The sequence below is a fragment of the Apteryx mantelli genome, chromosome 2 (genome assembly GCF_036417845.1).
Source record: "Apteryx mantelli isolate bAptMan1 chromosome 2, bAptMan1.hap1, whole genome shotgun sequence".
Taxonomy (NCBI): Eukaryota; Metazoa; Chordata; class Aves; order Apterygiformes; family Apterygidae; genus Apteryx; species Apteryx mantelli.
In genome coordinates, this window is record NC_089979.1 from 56,740,360 (window position 1) to 56,760,184 (window position 19,825).

The following is a 19,825-nucleotide window of genomic DNA, read 5'->3' on the forward strand; positions in this document are numbered from 1 at the left end:
CCGTAGAAAGTCAAACTTCCTTTTGTATCTTCAAATTTCTCCCTCTTTGTCATCCACAGTGCTTAACATAAATACACTCAACTTTATGTTAAATAACCGGATTTCCCTAAGAGTCACTTCAAATAAATGGATGAATATTGCTTGCTTAGACACAGAAAACAAAACAGGTCTCTTTGAATTAAAAGTTGTCATGTATAGAGAGGAACAGAACTGGTCAAATACTACTTTTTAATTTCTTTTGCTAATAAAGCTTGTGTTAGACATGATCTGAAAGTAAGGATTCATTCAAATGGATCTAATGCACATAGTCAAAGATAGTACAAAGTAATGGTGGAACAAGCATCCATTTTGGCAACCTGATGGTCTCTTTCCTATTCAAAGAGAGATTTGAACATATTTCACAGCATGCTCTTTAAAATCCAGACTACAAACTGATTCATCAGGAAAGCTTTATAGCATGCAATTCTGATGTATATAAACCAGCTCCCTCTTTTTTATATGTAAAGATACTGTACATAAAGCATCTGGGATTTGGAGAGTCACCATATTAAAAAAATATATTTCCCTGCTGCTTAGAGTGGGAATATTCATTGTTCCCTCTCAGCCACCTTCCCCTTTTTCACATATATCCTTCCAGCATCTTATTTTAGCTTTCCTTACCCAGTAGAGACCCAGTGTCCCTCAATATTGGGAGGCATTTGCACAGTGATCCGGGCTCCATTGTGAAGGTGTTTCAGCATATGGTGACACTGTGACTCCTTGAAAGCCCTCCATGCGCTCTTCTCCAAGGACCGAGGGTGGGACCTGCTGTCCGGGTGAAGAAGAGCAGAACCTTCTCCCAGCCCTGAGATAGAAAAGCGTAAATTATCAGGAGACCCTCGTGAGAATGACTTCAACGTGATAAATGAGGCTGTGAGCATCTTATGTGGAATGATACTTGTTCACAGTATTGTGTGTCCAAGAAAGCACTGTTTACATTTGCTGTCTCATCTGAAAAAAAACAAAATTATGGGAAGCTCTTCCTCTCTGCCAGCCCACTGACAATCCACTGAGTAGATTTGCTTTATGTAATATGCTGGGGAAAGGACTTGAACCAAATGCTGTATATAAACCCCCTGGAAATGTGGCTCTGGATTTTCTACAGACGCTTCTTTAATCTCTGGTCAGGACAATCAAAAACCTGGACCTCGCAGCTTTTAGAAAGTTGCATCCAGATCCAGACACAAACTTTGCGGTTTCAGCCCACCTCTAATTTGAATGCTTCTATAATAAACTTCCAAATAAAGGCTACTCTTTAAAGGCAAGGGTAAACAGATATTAAAAGCACAGCCTCTGCACACAGGAAGCCTCTGTGATGATTGAGGTGGTCAATTAAAGGCAGATTCTGCTATTTTTATTTTAAAGGGGAAAAGGAATTTCAAAAGCTAATTTTATCTCCAGCACTCAGTAATTTTGGTTTCTAGTAATGTATACATACAAAACCCACCAGCAATCTTTCTACACATTATTAATTGAACAAAATGAACATGTAGCTTCAGAAAGAATGCATTTTTACTCTTTTAGGCACTGTACACTGTTAGATACGTCAGGAAAACATGGATCAAAAGAAAAACACGCATCTAGAGGTTAAGAGGTGAAAAACATGAACCTTACATAAGAGGTTGGAAACTGTATTACTTTGCTGAAAGGAATTCAAGAACCACTGGACTAGAAAAAGAATACAGGGTGGGGTGGAGGGGCTGGTTGTGTGCCCTAGATAACTAGGATAACTTAGGACAAGTCTTGGTAACACATATTTCCAGGAACAGGGTTTAGGATTCATGCCTGCCTTTTCTGTGCCCTCTTGGCTGATCCAGTTCAGAAACTGGGCTGTTTTGGATCAGCAGGGTGGGATACAAACTCTCCTCACACACCATAGGCAATGCTGAAGCACATAACCCAGAATTCTACATTATATTTTCCAGGCCAGGCACCTAAAATTTAGGCAGTAAGTACAGCCTCTAAATTTGAGGATTGTAATTCAAGGTAGTCCTGTGCCTGTGGCCCAGTTCAACAATGTGCAGTACTGCTACATAACTTAAAAAGAAAATCAGCATCATTCATTTTCAGATAGACACTGTTTCAAACCTCTGCTATTTCCTACTGCAAAAAGAAAACAGTATCAATGATTCATTATGTTGACTAGGTCTTAGATCCTCAGGAAGAAACCTGGGTAACACTTGAGGAAAATGGCATTGCTAAAAATATAAATACATGTCAACAAATAGAAAGGGATTCACCATTTTTAAATAGTAATTTCTAAACTAAATAGAAGTAAGGACTTATCAGCAAGAACACTATAAATATTTGAATGTAAACAGTATTTACCAGTGAATGATCTTAAGAGTTTGCTCATATTAATGAATACAACCTCACAAAGTCTTTAGTGAAAAATCTGGTGGCTTTGCTACAGGTTACAAATAATTCTTCAATCTTAACAAGGACTTGTGGCCTTACATTCTAAAGAGTAATAAATACTAGAGGTGCTTTGATATTTGAGCATGCCATCTAAGTTGCCCTTAAAGGAGCTTGATTTTCAGAGGGTCAATATTTCTCTCTTTCTGAAAGTCAGTCTTAGGCATTTCTACATTGCTTAGCAGAATCATTTATGTCAGCACCAACCAACTCTGTTCTGAAGCCAGAAATAGTATAGCCAAGCCAGGGTGATACTCCGCTTGAGCTAACTTGATCTTTTGAGAGGCAGGATTTACTAGGCAGGTCCAGTGCTTCGTGTACCTGGCTGTTCAGCTTCCTGGCTGTGAGCCAGCATCTCTACACAGCTCTGGGCTGTGCCTTGTCTGCAGCCCGACTCAACTGCACCATTACTTGACACTCTTGAAAACTCGGGCGTATCAGGTTTATCTGAAACCTCATGGGTATGGGGCTGGTGTCACAGGCCTTTACACTGCCAGAAGAACAAGTTCAGCCAGATACAGGTGCATTTACCAGTATATTTATTTTTGTCACTGTGAAATATAGCTAGTGATTGAGACTGTCTTCTAAACCCCTTCTCTGTCTCTGAATCTCCACACATTCGAAAAGGCTGTATTACTTCTGCACATCATTCTGAAATGGAGTGAATTCTCCTACCCGTGGGCTCAGAACCTCTATGTGTCGGAGCAACACCTCCTGTGAGATACCTGGTAGAGCCTGTAGCCATAAGTACATTTCTCATTCAACAGAAACTGAGTGGTCAAGATTTCTCCTGCAAACAAATTATCTCACACTGAAAATGTCTTTGATAATTTACATTTCTGCCTGGAGTTGTTAAGTGTTTAAAATCTGCCACCAAGAGGAGGTTTTGAAATGGTTCAACTGACTATTTCCAAGATGTACTTATTATACCATTTGTTTTTATGCATTTTTATTTTTCCTAGCTCATGTCATATGATTCATGAATACAGATGCATTTAAAAAATGAATGATTTATTCATTTAAACATACACGAGCATTTAACTTCTCCAAGCAAGAATCCTTTTGCAGGAAGATACTGTCCTGTATGTGCACATAACAAAGGAGAATATGCAATAGCTACACTGAACATTTCCAACTATTCCTCAGAGGAAATAAAGAATGGCTTTGAAAAGGAGTCAAACTTCATGTGAATGTCTTTGACACTGCTTAAAAGCAAGTTGGGTCCCAGCTCTCCCTGACAATTGTATGTAGTTCTGCCTGCAGCTTACAAACAACAAACTGGAACCAGGGGACGGAAGGGAGATTTGAGTCTTTAGCCACAGAGATCCATACATCAGGAGACAGTATTTGTATGGGATTGTGTTTATCAAAGTGTGACAAATGAGGGCAGGAACATGTTTAGGTAATTAAGACAGTCATGAGAACATAATGAAGGCTCAGAGACAGAAGAAGATATGTAGCAAACACATACATGCCAGGCAACATCACATAACTTGGATGTGAATATGAATTATGGAATAAGACTAAAGGGCAGTGGTAGGACCCTTACCTTGCTTGCTACATTTTACAATGTGTGTGTTGCTGGGGCAAGGAAAAACTTAATTTAGCATGGCCTCCTTCCTTACGGAATAATAATTTCAATGCTTGTGTATTTACGTACCTATGCCTGTATATATGACTATCACACACAGGTGCCATAACTTCTCTTTGTACCAGCTAAAGATCAAATCGAGAGACTGGTAACACACTTTCCATATAGTGCATCAGATTGAACACTGTATTGTTGTGCTTTTCCACAGAACAGGTAATCTGAAACAGTACAGCGTCCCCCTGCTTCACCTTTGGCAGTGCATAATGAAGTTTTTTGCAAAAACTGGGGTCTGACACAGTCTATGGCACTGATTTTACAGATCCATTTGGTGAATTTAAATGGGACATTGTTGGAAGGCTGAAGGTTAAAACATGCTTTCATGAAACTGGGAAGAAAATTTCAAGATTACTTAAAAGCCCACTTCAAAGCCTAGACACAGTTGCAACATACTTGGAGCCCCTTTTTCCATTCAAAGAGATCCAAATGTGCTATTCTCTACAGCACAGACAAATGTTAGGTTTCCATATATCCATGACAAACTATGTTTCCGTATAGCCATGTCAAGCTCAAGTTCCAGTTTGCTTTTAAATTTTTGTATGTTAAGAAGGAATCTTACACATTTATTAAAAAGAACAATCCACCATGCTATCATTCTGAAGTGTGAAGGACCTCAAACAAAAAAACACTCTTGGCATGAGACTGACAGCAATAATGCTGTGAAGCCTCCAGTTGGCTTTCTCTTCAGCTGCACCATGACCACAGGTCACAAGATTGTATCACCCACCCCACAGTCACTGTTTAGTAAAAGCAGCAAGTCCAAAGGAAAATGAGAATTCCAGAATTCATCACAAATGCCAGCTAGAAAAGCAAAACATAAGCATTTTTTCATGAGCTGCTATCCAACAACTTTTTTTCATAATCAACCCCTAAAAGTGTAGGCCACAACACAGCTTTATCATCAAACTTTGAATGGAAAATAGTATAAGAGATGCTACAGATCCATGTTCTAGCTGGGAATCCCCTCTTAGGCTGTTACAAAACACACTTTACAGGGGTAGATGCAACATCCATCTGAATGGGAAAGTAGGAGTCCACACAGCTGAAATTGCAGTAAGACAAAGATACAAGCACACACTGCACCAGGTGCTGATCACAGAGGGGTCTTCAGGCTTTTAGGTCCGCCTACAAACCTGTATCTGATGTAGGAACAACTATTCTAGTTAAAAATAATTTTGAGGGAAGATACGTTACTTTCAAGTTCTTCAAAGAGTTCTGCAAATAGCTGCGAGTAAAATATGAATCTTAAAAGTGCAATCTGTTGGCAGCCAGCTACCAGAATGTGTTTCAAAAGCTGCTATGAGAAAGTTCTCCATCAACATTTCTGCAAAAAATTGTGAGCTACTATAATAAATGTTTCAGTTTTCTGCAAAATAGTATGCAAACAACGTACTATTACAACATGGATAATGATAAGTAGAGTTGTGCTTGAACACAAATTCTAATCTTTTAATTCATATCTAAACACCCTTGCTGAATTCTGCTCTCAGCTACACCAGATTGCAAAAGTATAACACAAATCAGCTTATATCTACTGTTCAGATTTAATCAATCAGTTTAATTAACACCTCTACCAAAATCTAAACCGTGGCTTCTAACATGTCCAAATGTGGTGCTTCAAAACACAGACTCAAAGCTACCAGAAGCTCAGGAGGTTCACCTTGTGATATATGAGAGATTAGATTTTAATGGAAAGTAGGGTTCAAAAATGGATTTAGATTGTTATTGCTCACTGGAGACAATTTTTTCTTTCACTTACAGCAACATAAATCCAGAAGAGTTCCATTTTATTACAAATTAAAACAATCTCAAGTGATAGTACAAATTCAAAATATTTGATTGCTTCAGCTGATAGAAAACCTTTTAACATTCATGCTTTATTTCTGTAGCAAACGCTTTTCAAGTTAGAACTTGTTTGAAACTTTAAAAACTTTACAACAGATAAAGAGTAATTGGCTGGATTAAGTTTATAGCTTTCCTTATCTAGTCAGCTGCCCTGCACAATTAAATAAATATACATTTGGATTATACTCTTTCTTGATGTGGGAAAGTGTTAGCTAATGCCTATGACAGACTTTTAGCTACAGTGCAGATTTATGTAATTACAGTGGAGAATATAATGTCCTGTTACCAAGTTGTTGTCTATGTTTACCAGTGTTTTCCCTGCACTACTACTGCTTAAAACTTCCAAAAGCCATCACAGGATTGGGACCTAAATTAGATACTACAAACAAAAGTGTTGGAAAAGGAAAGCTGAATTTTATGGTCATAAAAGCAGACAGGACAATGCTTTTCTTTCACATATATCTATTGCCTTTCTCGTGTATACAGAATTTTCAGGTATAGCTTTCAAAGAGACTTGTACTTTAACGGAGGGAAATAAACATTTCAGAGTGTTGAAGATCCTGAAGAGAGATAAAGTATCTTTCAGTGGGCCAGTTCAAATGAATTTTTTTCAAACTGGCCCAAAATTTAGATCCTATGTTATCTTATAGCCCAGTTCTTACTCAATGACTGTATTGGAATAGACCAGAGAATCAAGCATCAAGCAGTCAGTGAACTCTGCTAAGTTTAAGTACGGCTCTTAATTTGGATCACTGTTGCTACTGATACAAGATAAAACACTGTACTGTCCGGAGTGTGTGGTTTTTATGAATCCAGAAAGGGTTAAAGTCCCCTTTCATACAGGGCAGTGGAAATGCTGCCCCTGACATCAGCGGGTGCAGCATCGGGCCATAAGTGCAATTCAATATCTACAGTAGTTTGGTCTTGCCCTGTTTGAAGGAAACATCTGTTCTCTATCACAGACATCTGCAGTATTCTGCATTACAGACTACAGACCTCTGCTCCATACAAAATACGGGTCCAGTATTTATTCAGGTGAAGCTCCCTTTAATGCCTACTGGACTTTTGTCAGAGTAAATACAATGCTAAACAAGCTCATTATGTATAATCCTACCCTCTGCCAGTCCTATTCAAAACATCATGTAAATAAGAAAATAGTAGTCTTGCCTTGAATAGCTGAACATATTTTCCTAAAGCATTGTTTATACTAGTTTTTTGCTTCTTTGTCTATCAGCCTATCTCCTACAGATATGTTATGGAGTGCAATCAAGCCCTGTGTCTATAGTGTACTATCAAGCACTGTGTCTATATTACAGAGTCCACAGTCAAGCCACTGAGATGAGTGAAACTGAATTTACACTCGTGAAATTGAGAAAAAAATTGAGTCCTTTACCTACCTCTCTTTCCCCTGCTAACTCTAGGATTCTTACAGTAAGTAGTGTGTCTTTCTCTTTCCTATTTGTGATCTTCCAAATTTCCAAATTAAATATTTTACTGAAGGAAGAAATGTCTCATATGCCTCCAGCATGTAGTGCAACACTTGTCCCTCTTTATGGATATGGGTATTTATATATTCTTACACATTTCTATTTTCATAAGCAGATTTTGAAATAAAACACTTCTATAACTAATTAAAGCAATATGGTCAGAGAACTTTTAAAAGCATAAACAGTCCTGCTCTGAAAAGCCTAGAAATCCTGTCTTTGTCTTTATTAGTACTGAACATTTCCATGATGTTATCAACAAATTGTTTTATTTAAAGTTTCTAACTCATTATTCTAACAGTAACATAATCAGAAATACTTTAAAGTTTCTTCTTAGCATCCGTACTTGTAAAAAAAGTTTACAAAACAAATTAGCCAAATTTGTTCTGAATCCACTTGAATGTAGTTCTTATTAATCAGGTTTTCTGGAGCTGAATGATCTTAGCATTTGACATCTGAAACTTCTGTGGCTTTTTGTCTAAGCAAAGAAAACAGTGATAATGGACAACTTCCAGCTGCAAACCTCTTCTGACATTCTACAGGTTTTATTTTGACTAATGAATACAAGTTTTTCCAAATTTTAATTCAGTTATATTCAAGTAGGCATTTCTTAATGCAATAAAAGCATAAGCGTCAGTCCTATATGGCATTTTAACTTTTTTTTTTTAAGCCCTACACAGATACACACACTCGCTCACTCTCCCTCACTCTTAACCCTTAAATTGCCAAGTGCAATCGAAACGTTTAAGAAAACATTACATGATGTAAAGAGGCTTAACACTGTGTTCCCCTGAGACTGCTGGTTATTCTTATGTATTACCAACCGAGGCTAGCCGCTGACTGAAAGATGTTTCTATATGATACCACGGCATAAAGAGAAATCTCTAGGGCAAGTTAAAGCTAACAGGGTAAATATATTTAGACTTGCTATATTTCAGTGCATAATATGCCACTGATGTCATTTTCAAGTTTTTAAGAGAGCAATAGTTTCCCCACACTTGAAGCCCAGATCCAAACTGTACACTGTTACTGAAGGTGTGTACGTGTATATACTAGACGTTAAGTTACATCCTTCCAAAAGAACTTAGGTATATGTTATCTGGTGAAATGTAACTGCAGATAGGGAAAAAAAAAAAGATGATTTTCTTACTTCATCTTCTTCTGGCAGCTGCTGTTTTGATCTGATCATTGGCCCTGATTTGTTTCCTGTTCCAGCCAGGGTTTAGAGCTGCTCTGTAATTCCAAGCAGATGAGCCTGGGACTCTAACCCCGTAATTATACCTTCTCTCTTTACCCTCTAACTTCAAACCTTCCATTTTGACTTTTGCATCTCAGATCACAGAGTTTTAAAGCACACCTTTGGCATCCAGGAGGTCTGGCTCAACTGAACAGGTTTATACACTCCCTGCGTTTCATAGCTGAGCTGTGAGAAGGGTGTGAAACCCCCTCCTCAGGAACAAGGTTCCTTGCTCTTTCTCTCTCTCAAAACAAAATACACAATCAGAAGCCCATGCTCTTTATTATTTATTGAATACTGTCTGTGTGCTTAGCACTTGTACAAACACAGAGAGAGACAATCCCTGCTCCACAAAATCAATCCCAGGAATAGCTTTAAAATCCTTACCCCTGTTCACCAATCTCACATTGAATCCATGTAGGTTACTTGTCTTGTAACAATTAAATTCCTCATTTTACGAGTAAGCTTGGGGTCCTAAGAAATTTTGCTGAAGAAGGCTGGATGCTACAAAGTACTTCAGAATGAGGAACACTCTTCAAAATGATGCTGTGATTTAGTAGGTTGACTCACTCTTTCAGAACAAAATCTCACCCAGATTTTCAAATCTGGCTGCCAAATGTTAGACATACCTAAGCATCTAATTAAATAGGCTCCCTTTCAGAAGTTTCTCCTAAAGAACACGGGAATTCTGGAAAAATGGGTAATCTGTTTAGATGCTTAAATATGGATTTACAAACGGAACTTAGCATATCCAAGTTTAAACATGTTGGCTTTTCTCACTAAAATTTTGCCTACTGTGCAGTTTCATAAAAACTTCAACTCACTGCTAAGTGGAGGCAGGGTCAAAGCAGAATTGTGCCTATTTACATCCAGAGTCTCCACGCTCTACATCAAAATCTTTTCAGCTGGGTAAGAAACCCTGTGCCGGCCAGCTCTGCTACCTAAGGCTTCCCAGCGAACACCTCCAAGTCAGAAACCTCTTCTTGGTCTGCAGGTGAAACGCTGGTCCTGCGGGATGCCGCGGCCACGCTCCGCTGGGCCTCGGGAGGGCCAGACCTTGGCCCAGAGGTGCGCGAGGCACCTGTGTGAGGTGCCCAGGGCGGCGGCACTGCCCGAGCAGCTACAGGCATCGCACCTAACACGACCGCCACGAATGTCCCGGTATGAAACTTTCTACGGGACTTTACCTAGAGCAGCTTGCTGCTCTACGCCGTATCAGAACGCTTTAGGAAGAGGCACAATTAACAAGGAGGTTGCTTTGCCTTTGCGCGTTCCCTCGGCCAAAACGAGGCACCTTCACAGCCTGGACCGAACGCCCGCTTCCAAGGCGAGCACACCCACCCACCCGCGACACAAACCCCTGAAAGTTTCCCGAGTGCACCACGAGTCACCCAGCAGATCGCCCCCCACGGCAGCGCACCCAACGCCTCCGGGCTCAGGGCGTGGCTGCGAAACGGGCAGCCGGACCGCGCCGGGCCGGGCGGCCCGCGGGCTCGGCCCCTCCCCCCGCCGGCGGCGGTTGGGCCGCGTAACGGCCGCCGCGGGCGCGAGGCGGCAGCGCTGGGCTGCCCCCGGCACTCACCGTGCAGCAGCAGGGCTGGGAACAGGTATCTGAGCAGGCTGCAGTACGGGAGGGACATTTCCACGCCGCGCGGGGCCCCTCCGCTCCGTCTCTTCCTCCGCGTCCGCCGGGGAGGCGCCCCTCGCTCAGGGAGCTCGGCGCCCCGCAGCCTGCGCTCCCTCCCCGCGGGCGGCGGCGGCGGCGCGGGGCTGCGGCACGGCCAGCACCATGCAACGCGGGTGGGCGGCGCCCCCGCTCCCCAGCGCCCGGCGACCCCCGGCGGGGCGGCGGCCGCGGGCTCCCGCCGCGCCGCCCGCGCCTCAGCGCCGCCGCGGACACCCCATGGCCCTGCGCTAGGGGGCAGGCGGCTGGCGGGGCGGGAGCGCGGCCGGCCGCCGCTGAGGCACCGTGCGGCGCCGGATCCGGGCGCCGTCTCTTCGGGCGGCTCAACCGCGCCTGCTCGGTGCCCGGGCTCGACGCTCCGCCGCCGCCGTGTCCCCTGCCGTCTCCTCGGAGCGCAGCAGCGACTCCGCTTCATATTTCCCCTTCCCGCAGGAGGAGGAGGAGGAGGAGGGGTCAGGGAGGTGGGGACTCCCGCGCCGCCGACCCTCCCGCCGGGCCGGCGTGAGGGGGGGTGCGGTGGGGCGCCGCCCACGGCCCCCCCGGGGCCGCGCCGCGTCTTAGCTGCCGGCCGCCGCGAGCCCCGCGCCGCTGCCGCCCGGGGTGCCGCGTCCCTCGGTCCTCCTGGCGCCCCAGAAGCGCCGCCGGGGCCGGGCCGGGCCGGGGGCGCTGGTGGGGGCCGCCGCGGCAGGCAGTGGTCTCTCTCCCCTCAGCCGCGGGGGAAGGGGCGCAGGTGGTCGGGGCACCGTCAGTACGGGCTTACTTGTTGTCGCGGACAGCTTTGTAGTTGTCCAATCGTCTGGCAGAAACGAGTCGCCCGTGCAGGGCGAGAGGGAGGGTGGAAAAGTGTGTGGGAATGCTTAGTTATTCCTCAGTTGAGTGGAAAAAAATCAAACCGCTGGCAAATAATCTGGCGGCTGCGCTCAGGGCGAATGAGCGGTGTTGTCAGGGGTTCAGTTTGGTATATGTAAATGCTGTTTTCAAGAAGGTATAGAACGAGTATTTGCCATTGCGCCTGTAAATCAATGAAAGAGAAAGTCGGTGTGTACCACTGCCTTGAAAACAGCCTTCTTCTGCGAGGGAATAGTCACAGCTCTCCCCCTAAATTAGATGTTTTAGAAACTAAAAATAGATGTCTAGGTTGCCTTCTTTGGTGTTGCACTCTCCTGCACGCATTTTCCCATGTCTGCTGTTCATTAGTTTTGCTTTTTAGTCTAGTTTTAGGCCCTGGTCATGCAAACACTTTTGCATGCACTTGATGCTGTACATGTGAATGACTCATGTGCGTGAGGTTAAGCACGGGGCTTTCCGGGCTTTCCTTTATAATGTCCTCTGGTTGGGGCCATCATGCTTAGTTTTTGTTTGGATGCTTGGGCTCAGCTGTAGGGTTTCATGGCAAAGAATGTGTAGCAAATTGGAGAAAATTTTGAGAAAATCAACATAACTGAGTTTTGAACAGACTTAACTGAGCTAAAATGTTTACATGGTGCATGTTTAAAGAGAAATACAAACAAGAATGAATCCTTCCAATTCCCTTGAGAAGGAAGAATAAATTTAATCTTCCTCATTTATACTGAGAGGAAACTGAGAGAAAAACAAGTAAATAGTGAGTCAGAATTAGAACTCTGTTACTTTAGATTCTCAGGGTTATGCTTTTTCCTTCACGCAAATGTTTTTAAGCCAGAAAGGATGGTTTCCAGAGCACTTGGTGGCGGTCTGTACAAGCATGTAGTGGTCAGATATCCTCTAAACGACCTGGAAAGAGATATACAAAGAAAAGTGGCATCCTTTAGGAAACAGGTGTACATGCTTATTGTATAAAAGGCTGTGAAAATACCCTTATCCAATGCTACTTTCTCAAGTTCAACCCATTCCTGTAGTTGCTCCAGAGGTGTCTGTCAGCTGTGCAAGTGAACGGAGGTGATTCCTGCCATAGATCCCGTGTACTTGAAAAATGGTTTGGGAAGCGTTGTGTTCTATGCTTTGCTGTTTTTAGGAGGTACTGAAGACTAATCCAGGATGAAAATGTAATTTTGTCACTTCTAATAATCCTACAGTGGCAGAGAAACCAAACAGTAATTCTTTACTTGTGGATTCTGTAAGGTGAAACAGGCAAATGAGCAATGAAAACAACAATGTTCACTTAAATACAGTACAGGCATCTGCATTTATGAGTCTTGGGGACCCCTTCAGATAATGTATGTATGACAGTTGCCTCTCCAAACAGAAATTTCTGCAAGGGTGATCAGTGAGATAATGCCGTGTGTGCAGAGGGGTGGTATTAGGATAAATGAAAGGCAGTGTATGTGTGAAAGTGAACTCCCCTATTGTTGCTCCTGAGCACAAGATTATTACGAAGGGGGTGTGCCTGTTGGGAAGAAGTCATCTTGAAGAGTCGCACTTGTTTGGGACGTGTATAGATACAGTGTGTAGGAAGGCTCCGTTAATGTAAGTCACCTGCTACTGCTAATTAATGAGTGTATGTCCCTTCAAAGCCCTGTACGTATTCCTATTGTTGTCCCTTCTGAGTGTTCAGCCTACCACCTCATCCTTAAGAAGCAACAAGTTAGAAGGCATTAACGGGAATATGAATCCAGAATGTAAAATTTTGGTAGACCAGCATCACTTTGAACAATGATGAAAGACTAGCAGTTTTGAAGTATATTTATATAACAGTAGCAACATCCCAAAGGAGACACTTTTTCTGTAGACACAACCTGCTTTGCAACATAATTATCTGCAAAAAGATCAGACCAAGAATTGCCTGCAAAAAGTCAGTTATCCCAGAAATGCCCAGTTACTCCCCTGGAAAATGACAACCCCCTCAGCAGCATCACTAATAGCTTTTCATAAGAGGAAATAGGAATGACTTTACTGCTTCGTTGGCCAACTTTGTAAATTAGGCTCTGCTTGTGATTTACTATCAGTGCAGCTTCAGATGTGGTAATGAAATAAAATGAAATCAATACCCAATGGACTCAGACACCGTAGAACTTTCCAAAAACAACACAGACTATACTTTGTGTTTTACTCTTCTTTTTTATTTTGTGTTATTTTAAGGATATGGGATTTTTCAGACTGATGCACAATATTTTTTTAAAAATATGCCCAGCTTAGTCCTACTTGTTTCATTACTGTGCCCCTTTTCAGAATGTACTGGTGCCATAAAGGGAAGCAGTGACAAATAACAGCTCTCTGCACTTTGATCTAAGCAGCAGTCAGCATCAGTGCTCATTAAAAATTATATTAACTGATCCAACCTTGACTTTCTGAACTTGGGCTCCTGGGGCAGGGTATATACTAACATACATATAATGTAAAATCGTTTAGAAAGGTAGCTCTTGGCCATATTCACAAAAACATCATGGGGTCAAAAGCATTTAAAAAGTGAAGCTTGCAGGTCAGCAGGCGTTTCCAAATAAAGCAGCCATTTTGAATAATAACCTGATGGGAAATGTACCTTGTGGCTGGGACCTTCTGCAAAAGTATTAAAATAGGAAGAAAACTAACTTGTTGAACTTGTTGTATGACACTTCAAAGATCTAAGCACATCAGCATAGCACTTGTCTAGCTAAAGTGCAGGCTGGTTGGCTGGCAGCCAATGCCAATCTTGTGGTGAAAGATATTTAAAATAGAGACTTGGTGGGAAAGAATGGAGGCAGTGAGCATATGGGACACTTTATGCTGTGGAGAAGAATGAGTTGGGGTAGCAGTCTTGGACTCAGTTATGCTTTGGCAGTGCCACAACTATGATTTGCTAATGGCTAAATTATGTTTTTAAAAAGACTATATGTTCTTTTGAATAAGTCAAAGGAGTGGGACATAAAGATTTATTAGGAGTGGAGTGACTAATTTGCAAAGAACCAAAAGTCTGTCAGATTTCTATCTGTGAATTGTCCATGACAAATTCATCAAAATAAATGAAGATTTGGAGGGAAGTTTTCCTACATGTCCAGCTTAAGTTAGAATCCACAAAACCAGCCTAGAGCCTGTCTGATACATAGAAAAAGATGCTATATGACTTCTTATTTTGGCTTCAGCTGTTTGAGAGAGAAGTTAAACTGTTTTACAATGTAAAACAAATGGCAATCAGTTTGTTTCTCTGTTCAAGTTGGACTGAGAAATCTATAGTTTATGAAGTACAGAAGGCTTTATCAGTTACTGCATCTATCATTTTTATATTTTTAGAATAAGATGTTTAAGATGCTGATTTTTTTCATATTATTTGCTAGCAAAAGTAACTGAAAGTGCCTTTGGCAGCATTTTCTAGATGTTAGGCTCTCAAACTTGTGCAAAATATTTTGTGTTCCCTCACTGGAGACTTGGTCTTTGGTGTAGCCACTGGAGCCAATGAAATTTTATGATCATTTTAATGGATGCTGAATCTGGTTTTAGTTTTCTCAAACACGTACCTAGGGTTGTGCTCACCTGCATATTGTGTCTCTGAGAATAAGACTTGTCTGTGAGATGGTACAGGTGACCTCAGAGGTTTATCCTTCATTGCTCTTCCTTGATAACTATTCTGAAAAATTATATTTTGTAAATGATTTGATTTTAGTCTTGTAAGACACAATACATGTTGAAACTCTGCTACCTAGTAACAGGCACAGAAAATACAGACCAAACATAATAAAAATGACAATCTCTTTTTCTCTCTTTTTTTTCAGATACACTCAGGCACACACAGCCACACGCAGATACACACACTCATAGAGCCTATCTGCTGGAACAGGCTTGCTTGAGAGATCACTGGCTTCACAAAAATTTAGATTATCTGAAACAGTTTTTCAGTTTGCACAGAGTAGTTTGGAAAATAGATGGGAATAAGGGTATAAAATGACATGAAGAATAGACCCTGCAGAGCTTGGGCAATCTCAGACAAAGAAATCAAAGAAATAAGAAAAAAACTCAAACAAAGCAAATGACTTTCCATAAAATAAATTCTCTTCTTAACATCTTCACTTGTTTCTGGCATTTAAAATGTGCTTGGGCTTTGATTGTTCAGAGCCAAAGTGAAACTTCTCTGTTTAGAATTACTTTACTATGAGCATGGACAATTTCATGGTACTGTTACTGCAACCAGAGCTTTAGGGTCTAGTCCAACTCTTCCCAGTGAACTCAGTAGGGGTCTTTCCATTGACTATAATGAGAGCTGGATCAGGCCCTTAATGAGATTGCTGGAAATGCCAGCTGGAACAACTAATACTTGTTGTATGTGATGCATTAATCTGGAAGCAAGGAAAACAGAGGCCAAAGGTATTTCTTAATCCAGTATATGTATTAGCAGCATTCCTAACCCTCTCCAGTGTTGCCGATTTCGTTCGTTCATGGCATTCAAATACCGTGAAAACGAGTGTGGTAAAAATGCCTTCATAAATGTTGTTTATGTCTTCTGTTGTTTTCACAGTGGCTTTCTGATGTTGTGACTAAAAAAAAAAAAAGCCAAACCAACAAATTGAAGATCTGTTACAGTCTGGGCAAAAATGCTCTCCATACATCATCTTGTTCTGCAGAGTTGTGCAACTGATTGGAGTAATGACTGTTTCCATTTCTGAAGACAAAAGAAAACTTCTGAAAAAATTTCAATACATGTAGAGTGTTGTTCATTACTGCTTATATTTTCTCAGAGTAAAATTAAACTTTGATTTTGATTGATTTCTCAGAGAAAATGGAAGTTCTGGCATTTTTTTCTAAACTACTCAGAGAAGCAGGTTTCATTTCTAAGCTGAAAAATGGATTAATGTGGCCTGCCAAGCTTATGTGAGACTCTTTAGTACTAGTTCCTATGCGCACCTGGGAGTTGCTTTCTTAGGTTATGTTCTTGGAGGCACTATGGGACTAATGCTTCACCAGGTTAATAAAATCATTTGGGAAATGGGATTTTCATTTCATGCACAGCATGATCCATGATCTTTCTTCCAGTTTTCCAACTTCTGTAGAGAAAATACATACAGGACAGAAGAAGAATGGGAAATTGAACGTATTCCGACTAGTCCTTTTAAAAAGGGAATGTTTCTTCAAAAAAGGCAGGAGGAACTTCTCCCACCCTCCTACCCAAAGCTGTTAGCCAGGTGGGCTCTGAAAATTATCTCAGGGAGGAGTATGCAAGTGGGAAGTGTTGGCTCCCTGCTTCCCTGGCATGTGCTTTCTTCTAAACCTCTGCTGGCTTCACATGGTCCACTGTGGCAGAGGGCTAATTCAAGATGCTCTTCCCCACACTACAGCTTCTTCCCTGCTGTGAGTGATGCCTTGAGGGAGCAAGTACAAAATTTTCTTTCACTGCTTTGTTTAGTGTTTGTGTTACAGAATCACAGAATGGTTGAGGTTGGAAGGGACCTCTGGAGATCATCTAGTCCAACCCCCCTGCTCAAGCAGGGTCACCTAGAGCATGTTGCACAGGATCGTGTCCAGGCGGCTTTGGAATATCTCCAGAGAAGGAGACTCCACAACCTCTCGGGGCAACCTGTTCCAGTGCTCTGTCACCCTCACAGTGAAAAAGTTTTTCCTCATGTTCAGATGGAACTGTCTGTGTTTCAGTTTGTGCCCGTTGCCTCGCGTCCTGTCGCTGGGCACCACTGAAAAGAGTCTGGTCCCATCCTCTCGACACCCTCCCTTCAGATACTTGTTCATGTTGATAAGATCTCCTCTCAGCCTTCTCTTCTCCAAGCTAAACAGGCCAAGCTCTCTCAGTCTTTCCTCATAAGAGAGATGCTCCAGTCCCCTAATCATCTTTGTAGCTCTTCGCTGGACTTGATCCAGTAGTGCCACATCCCTCTTGTACTGGGGAGCCCAGAACTGGACGCAGTACTCCAGATGTGGCCTCACCAGGGCTGAGAAGGGGGGGAGAATCACCTCCCTCGACCTGCTGGCAACACTCTTCCTGATGCACCCTAGGATACCATTGGCCTTCTTGGCCACAAGGGCACATTGCTGCCTCATGCTTAACTTGGTGTCCACCAGCACTCCCAGGTCCGCAGAGCTGCTTTCCAGCAGGTCAACCCCCAACCTGTCCTGGTGCGTGGGGTTATTCCTCCCTAGGTGCAGGACCCTGCACTTGCCTTTGTTGAACTTCATGAGGTTCCTCTCCACCCAGCTCTCCAGCCTGTCCAGGTCTCTCTGAATGGCAGCACAGCCCTCCGGTGTATCGGCCACTCCTCCCAGTTTTGTATCGTTGGCAAACTTGCTGAGGGTGCACTCTGTGCCTTCATCCAGGTCATTGATGAGCAAGTTGAGCAAGACTGGATTCAGTGATCTATCTCTTGTAAGGTGCCTTAGATACACAACTGGCCCAACCCAAGTTTAAAGTATGACCCTGTCTATTAATGTTCTTGTGTTTTGGTAGTGGCCCTTTGGCTGGCTTGTGTCTGGTCCCATTGTCACACTAACACTGTTTAGCTCTCAGTGTGACATTATAGCTCTTAAGCCACTTTCAATCCTGATCTTGAATAACAGGTATCAGAGTCCTGGAATTCTGCAGATATCTCAAAAATGTGGAGGCATTTTGCTTTGTTCATTACAGAGATGACTTTTGCTCTCCTCAAAACATTCACTGAAATTTAGGATCCTACCTCAGGGTCCTGGCTCTCAAAACCACTTGTATGTTCAGGCAGAAGTACATTTTTTCAAATGCCCCCCTTTTCCCCAAGGAAAAGGGGACTGACCAGCATCTTTCAGCAAAGGAAAACCACTTCAATGTACTTTCAAGCAATGATGTGAATCATCAGAGTGTCATCATGGCTACTGAGGCACAGTGGGCTCAGAAAAGACAGAAGCGTCTGTTTTCCCAAGTAGTTTGAAAATAAGGAGGGGAAAAAACGTAAGCAACATGAAGTCCTGGAGATTCCCATTTCTAGTCTAGGCAACCTGTGTGGCATGGACTCTAGGGGCTAGCCTTTGCTCTTGTTGTGTGATGTTAATGCAAGTCATTCTGTTTCTCAGGGGCTCAGTTTCCCCAACTGTAAAAAGAGTACAAGTCTGTGAATAACATTGCAGACTAAAAGCAATGCATATACAGTATGAAGTGTGACTTAGAACAAGAAGTCACCCACAGATGAAATGACATTCAGATGGCTTTAAATAAGGGATATACTTCTTCCCAGGGTATTCCAAATCAACTGCATTAAGTCTTAAATTCCTTCCATCATTTCCGTCTATTTACCAATGTAAAATATATTTTATATATATGTACATACGTCACACACACATACATATATGCTATGTATGTATGTATTTTATATACGTATAAAATCTTTGAAACAGCTGGATAATGCATTATCCAAGTGCATTCTCTTCAAGTCCATAAGCAGCCAGCTTGCTGACTGCCTGAATTAAACTGGAGTCTTCTCAGACAATTCTGTCCACAGCTGTAAGGTGTTCTCTAGGCTACTTAAAAACTGCCAGAATCTGTAGGAAAACTGCTTATCTGCTGAGAAAATATTATCAGCAGCTTCTTGGACAGCCATGGATAAATTACAAGTATAGACAAGGAAAAAGAAAGAAGAGAAGAAGAAAAGAAAAAATACACCAACCAGCTCAATACTGGCTTGTTTCTTTGCTCTTCTGTTTCTGTACTTGGTACAGAACGTAGGAGTATAAGAGCTGGTGAGCAGTCAGGGTGCTTAAGACTTCTCTGTGTTTCTTTCCTGGGGCTGATGCAATTTAGGGTCCCGAGAATAGCTAGAGAGTAGCAGGCCAGAGCAACAGAGATCCGTTCTGGCCCCTTTTGTCTCTTTGACTATTGACGATGGCACAGAACAGTTCCAAGGTCTCTGTGTCTGGAGGATACCCCAAACCTCCCTTTCTGCCTTTTTTTCTTTTTTTTTGTCTGGACAAAGTTACATTTAACTTATGTGAAACAGTACATAGAGTTACTTTCTCCTCTACTGTGGGAGGAATTAATAATAATGCAGAAGGAATAAAGGGTTTGGCCTGAGGATCTTTGAGACACCCTGACACTTGAGTCATCAACATGGGAAGCTAGTGCATCACCCTGGCTGCCCCACAGGCAACAAAAGGGCTGTGTTAGGACCAGCTTTCCCTGTCAGCATAATGAAGTGCGCAATGTGGAAGCGTAAACTACTGACTATTGAAGTGAACCCTGCCACAGGAACGAGGTAGTGTCTGACAGTGTTTTGGTATGCAGGTGGGAGTGTGTACCAGAGGAGTGGCGCTGTGACTCACCCTCTTTTGGCTAGCTAACCCCTAACTGTGCCACGTGCACTCGGGTGCATGGAGACTGTGGCTCAGGGAACTCCAAAAGCCTCTCTTCTCCATCCCTCCTCAGGCCCGTTCGCTTTGCACTGCTGCTCTTGCCCTGCAACAGTAAGGAACATACAGCACTGCAAGATTATAAAACCCCCAAATTTGGTAAAACAGACATATTCATGCCTCCACTCTTTTGTGCGGTAGGGGTGAATGTGTACGTGTGTGTGACACTTGGAGAGGAAAACAGAGAACAAAGATGTGGATCACAGACA

At 42.5% G+C, this 19,825-nt stretch overlaps 1 protein-coding gene across 1 annotated transcript in view; it reads right to left on the minus strand.

The window, feature by feature from the left end:
* APCDD1 (APC down-regulated 1) overlaps positions 1 to 10,455 on the minus strand; it is a 30,278-nt gene extending 19,823 nt beyond the window's left edge. The window contains exons 1-2 of the mRNA XM_067292359.1: positions 10,251 to 10,455; positions 661 to 844 (exon numbers count right to left, since the gene is read on the minus strand). Coding sequence (XP_067148460.1) covers positions 661 to 844; positions 10,251 to 10,308 — 242 coding nt within the window. The 5' untranslated portion in view covers positions 10,309 to 10,455. The remainder of the gene's footprint in view (positions 1 to 660; positions 845 to 10,250) is intronic.
* Between the last annotated feature and the right edge of the window lie 9,370 nt (positions 10,456 to 19,825).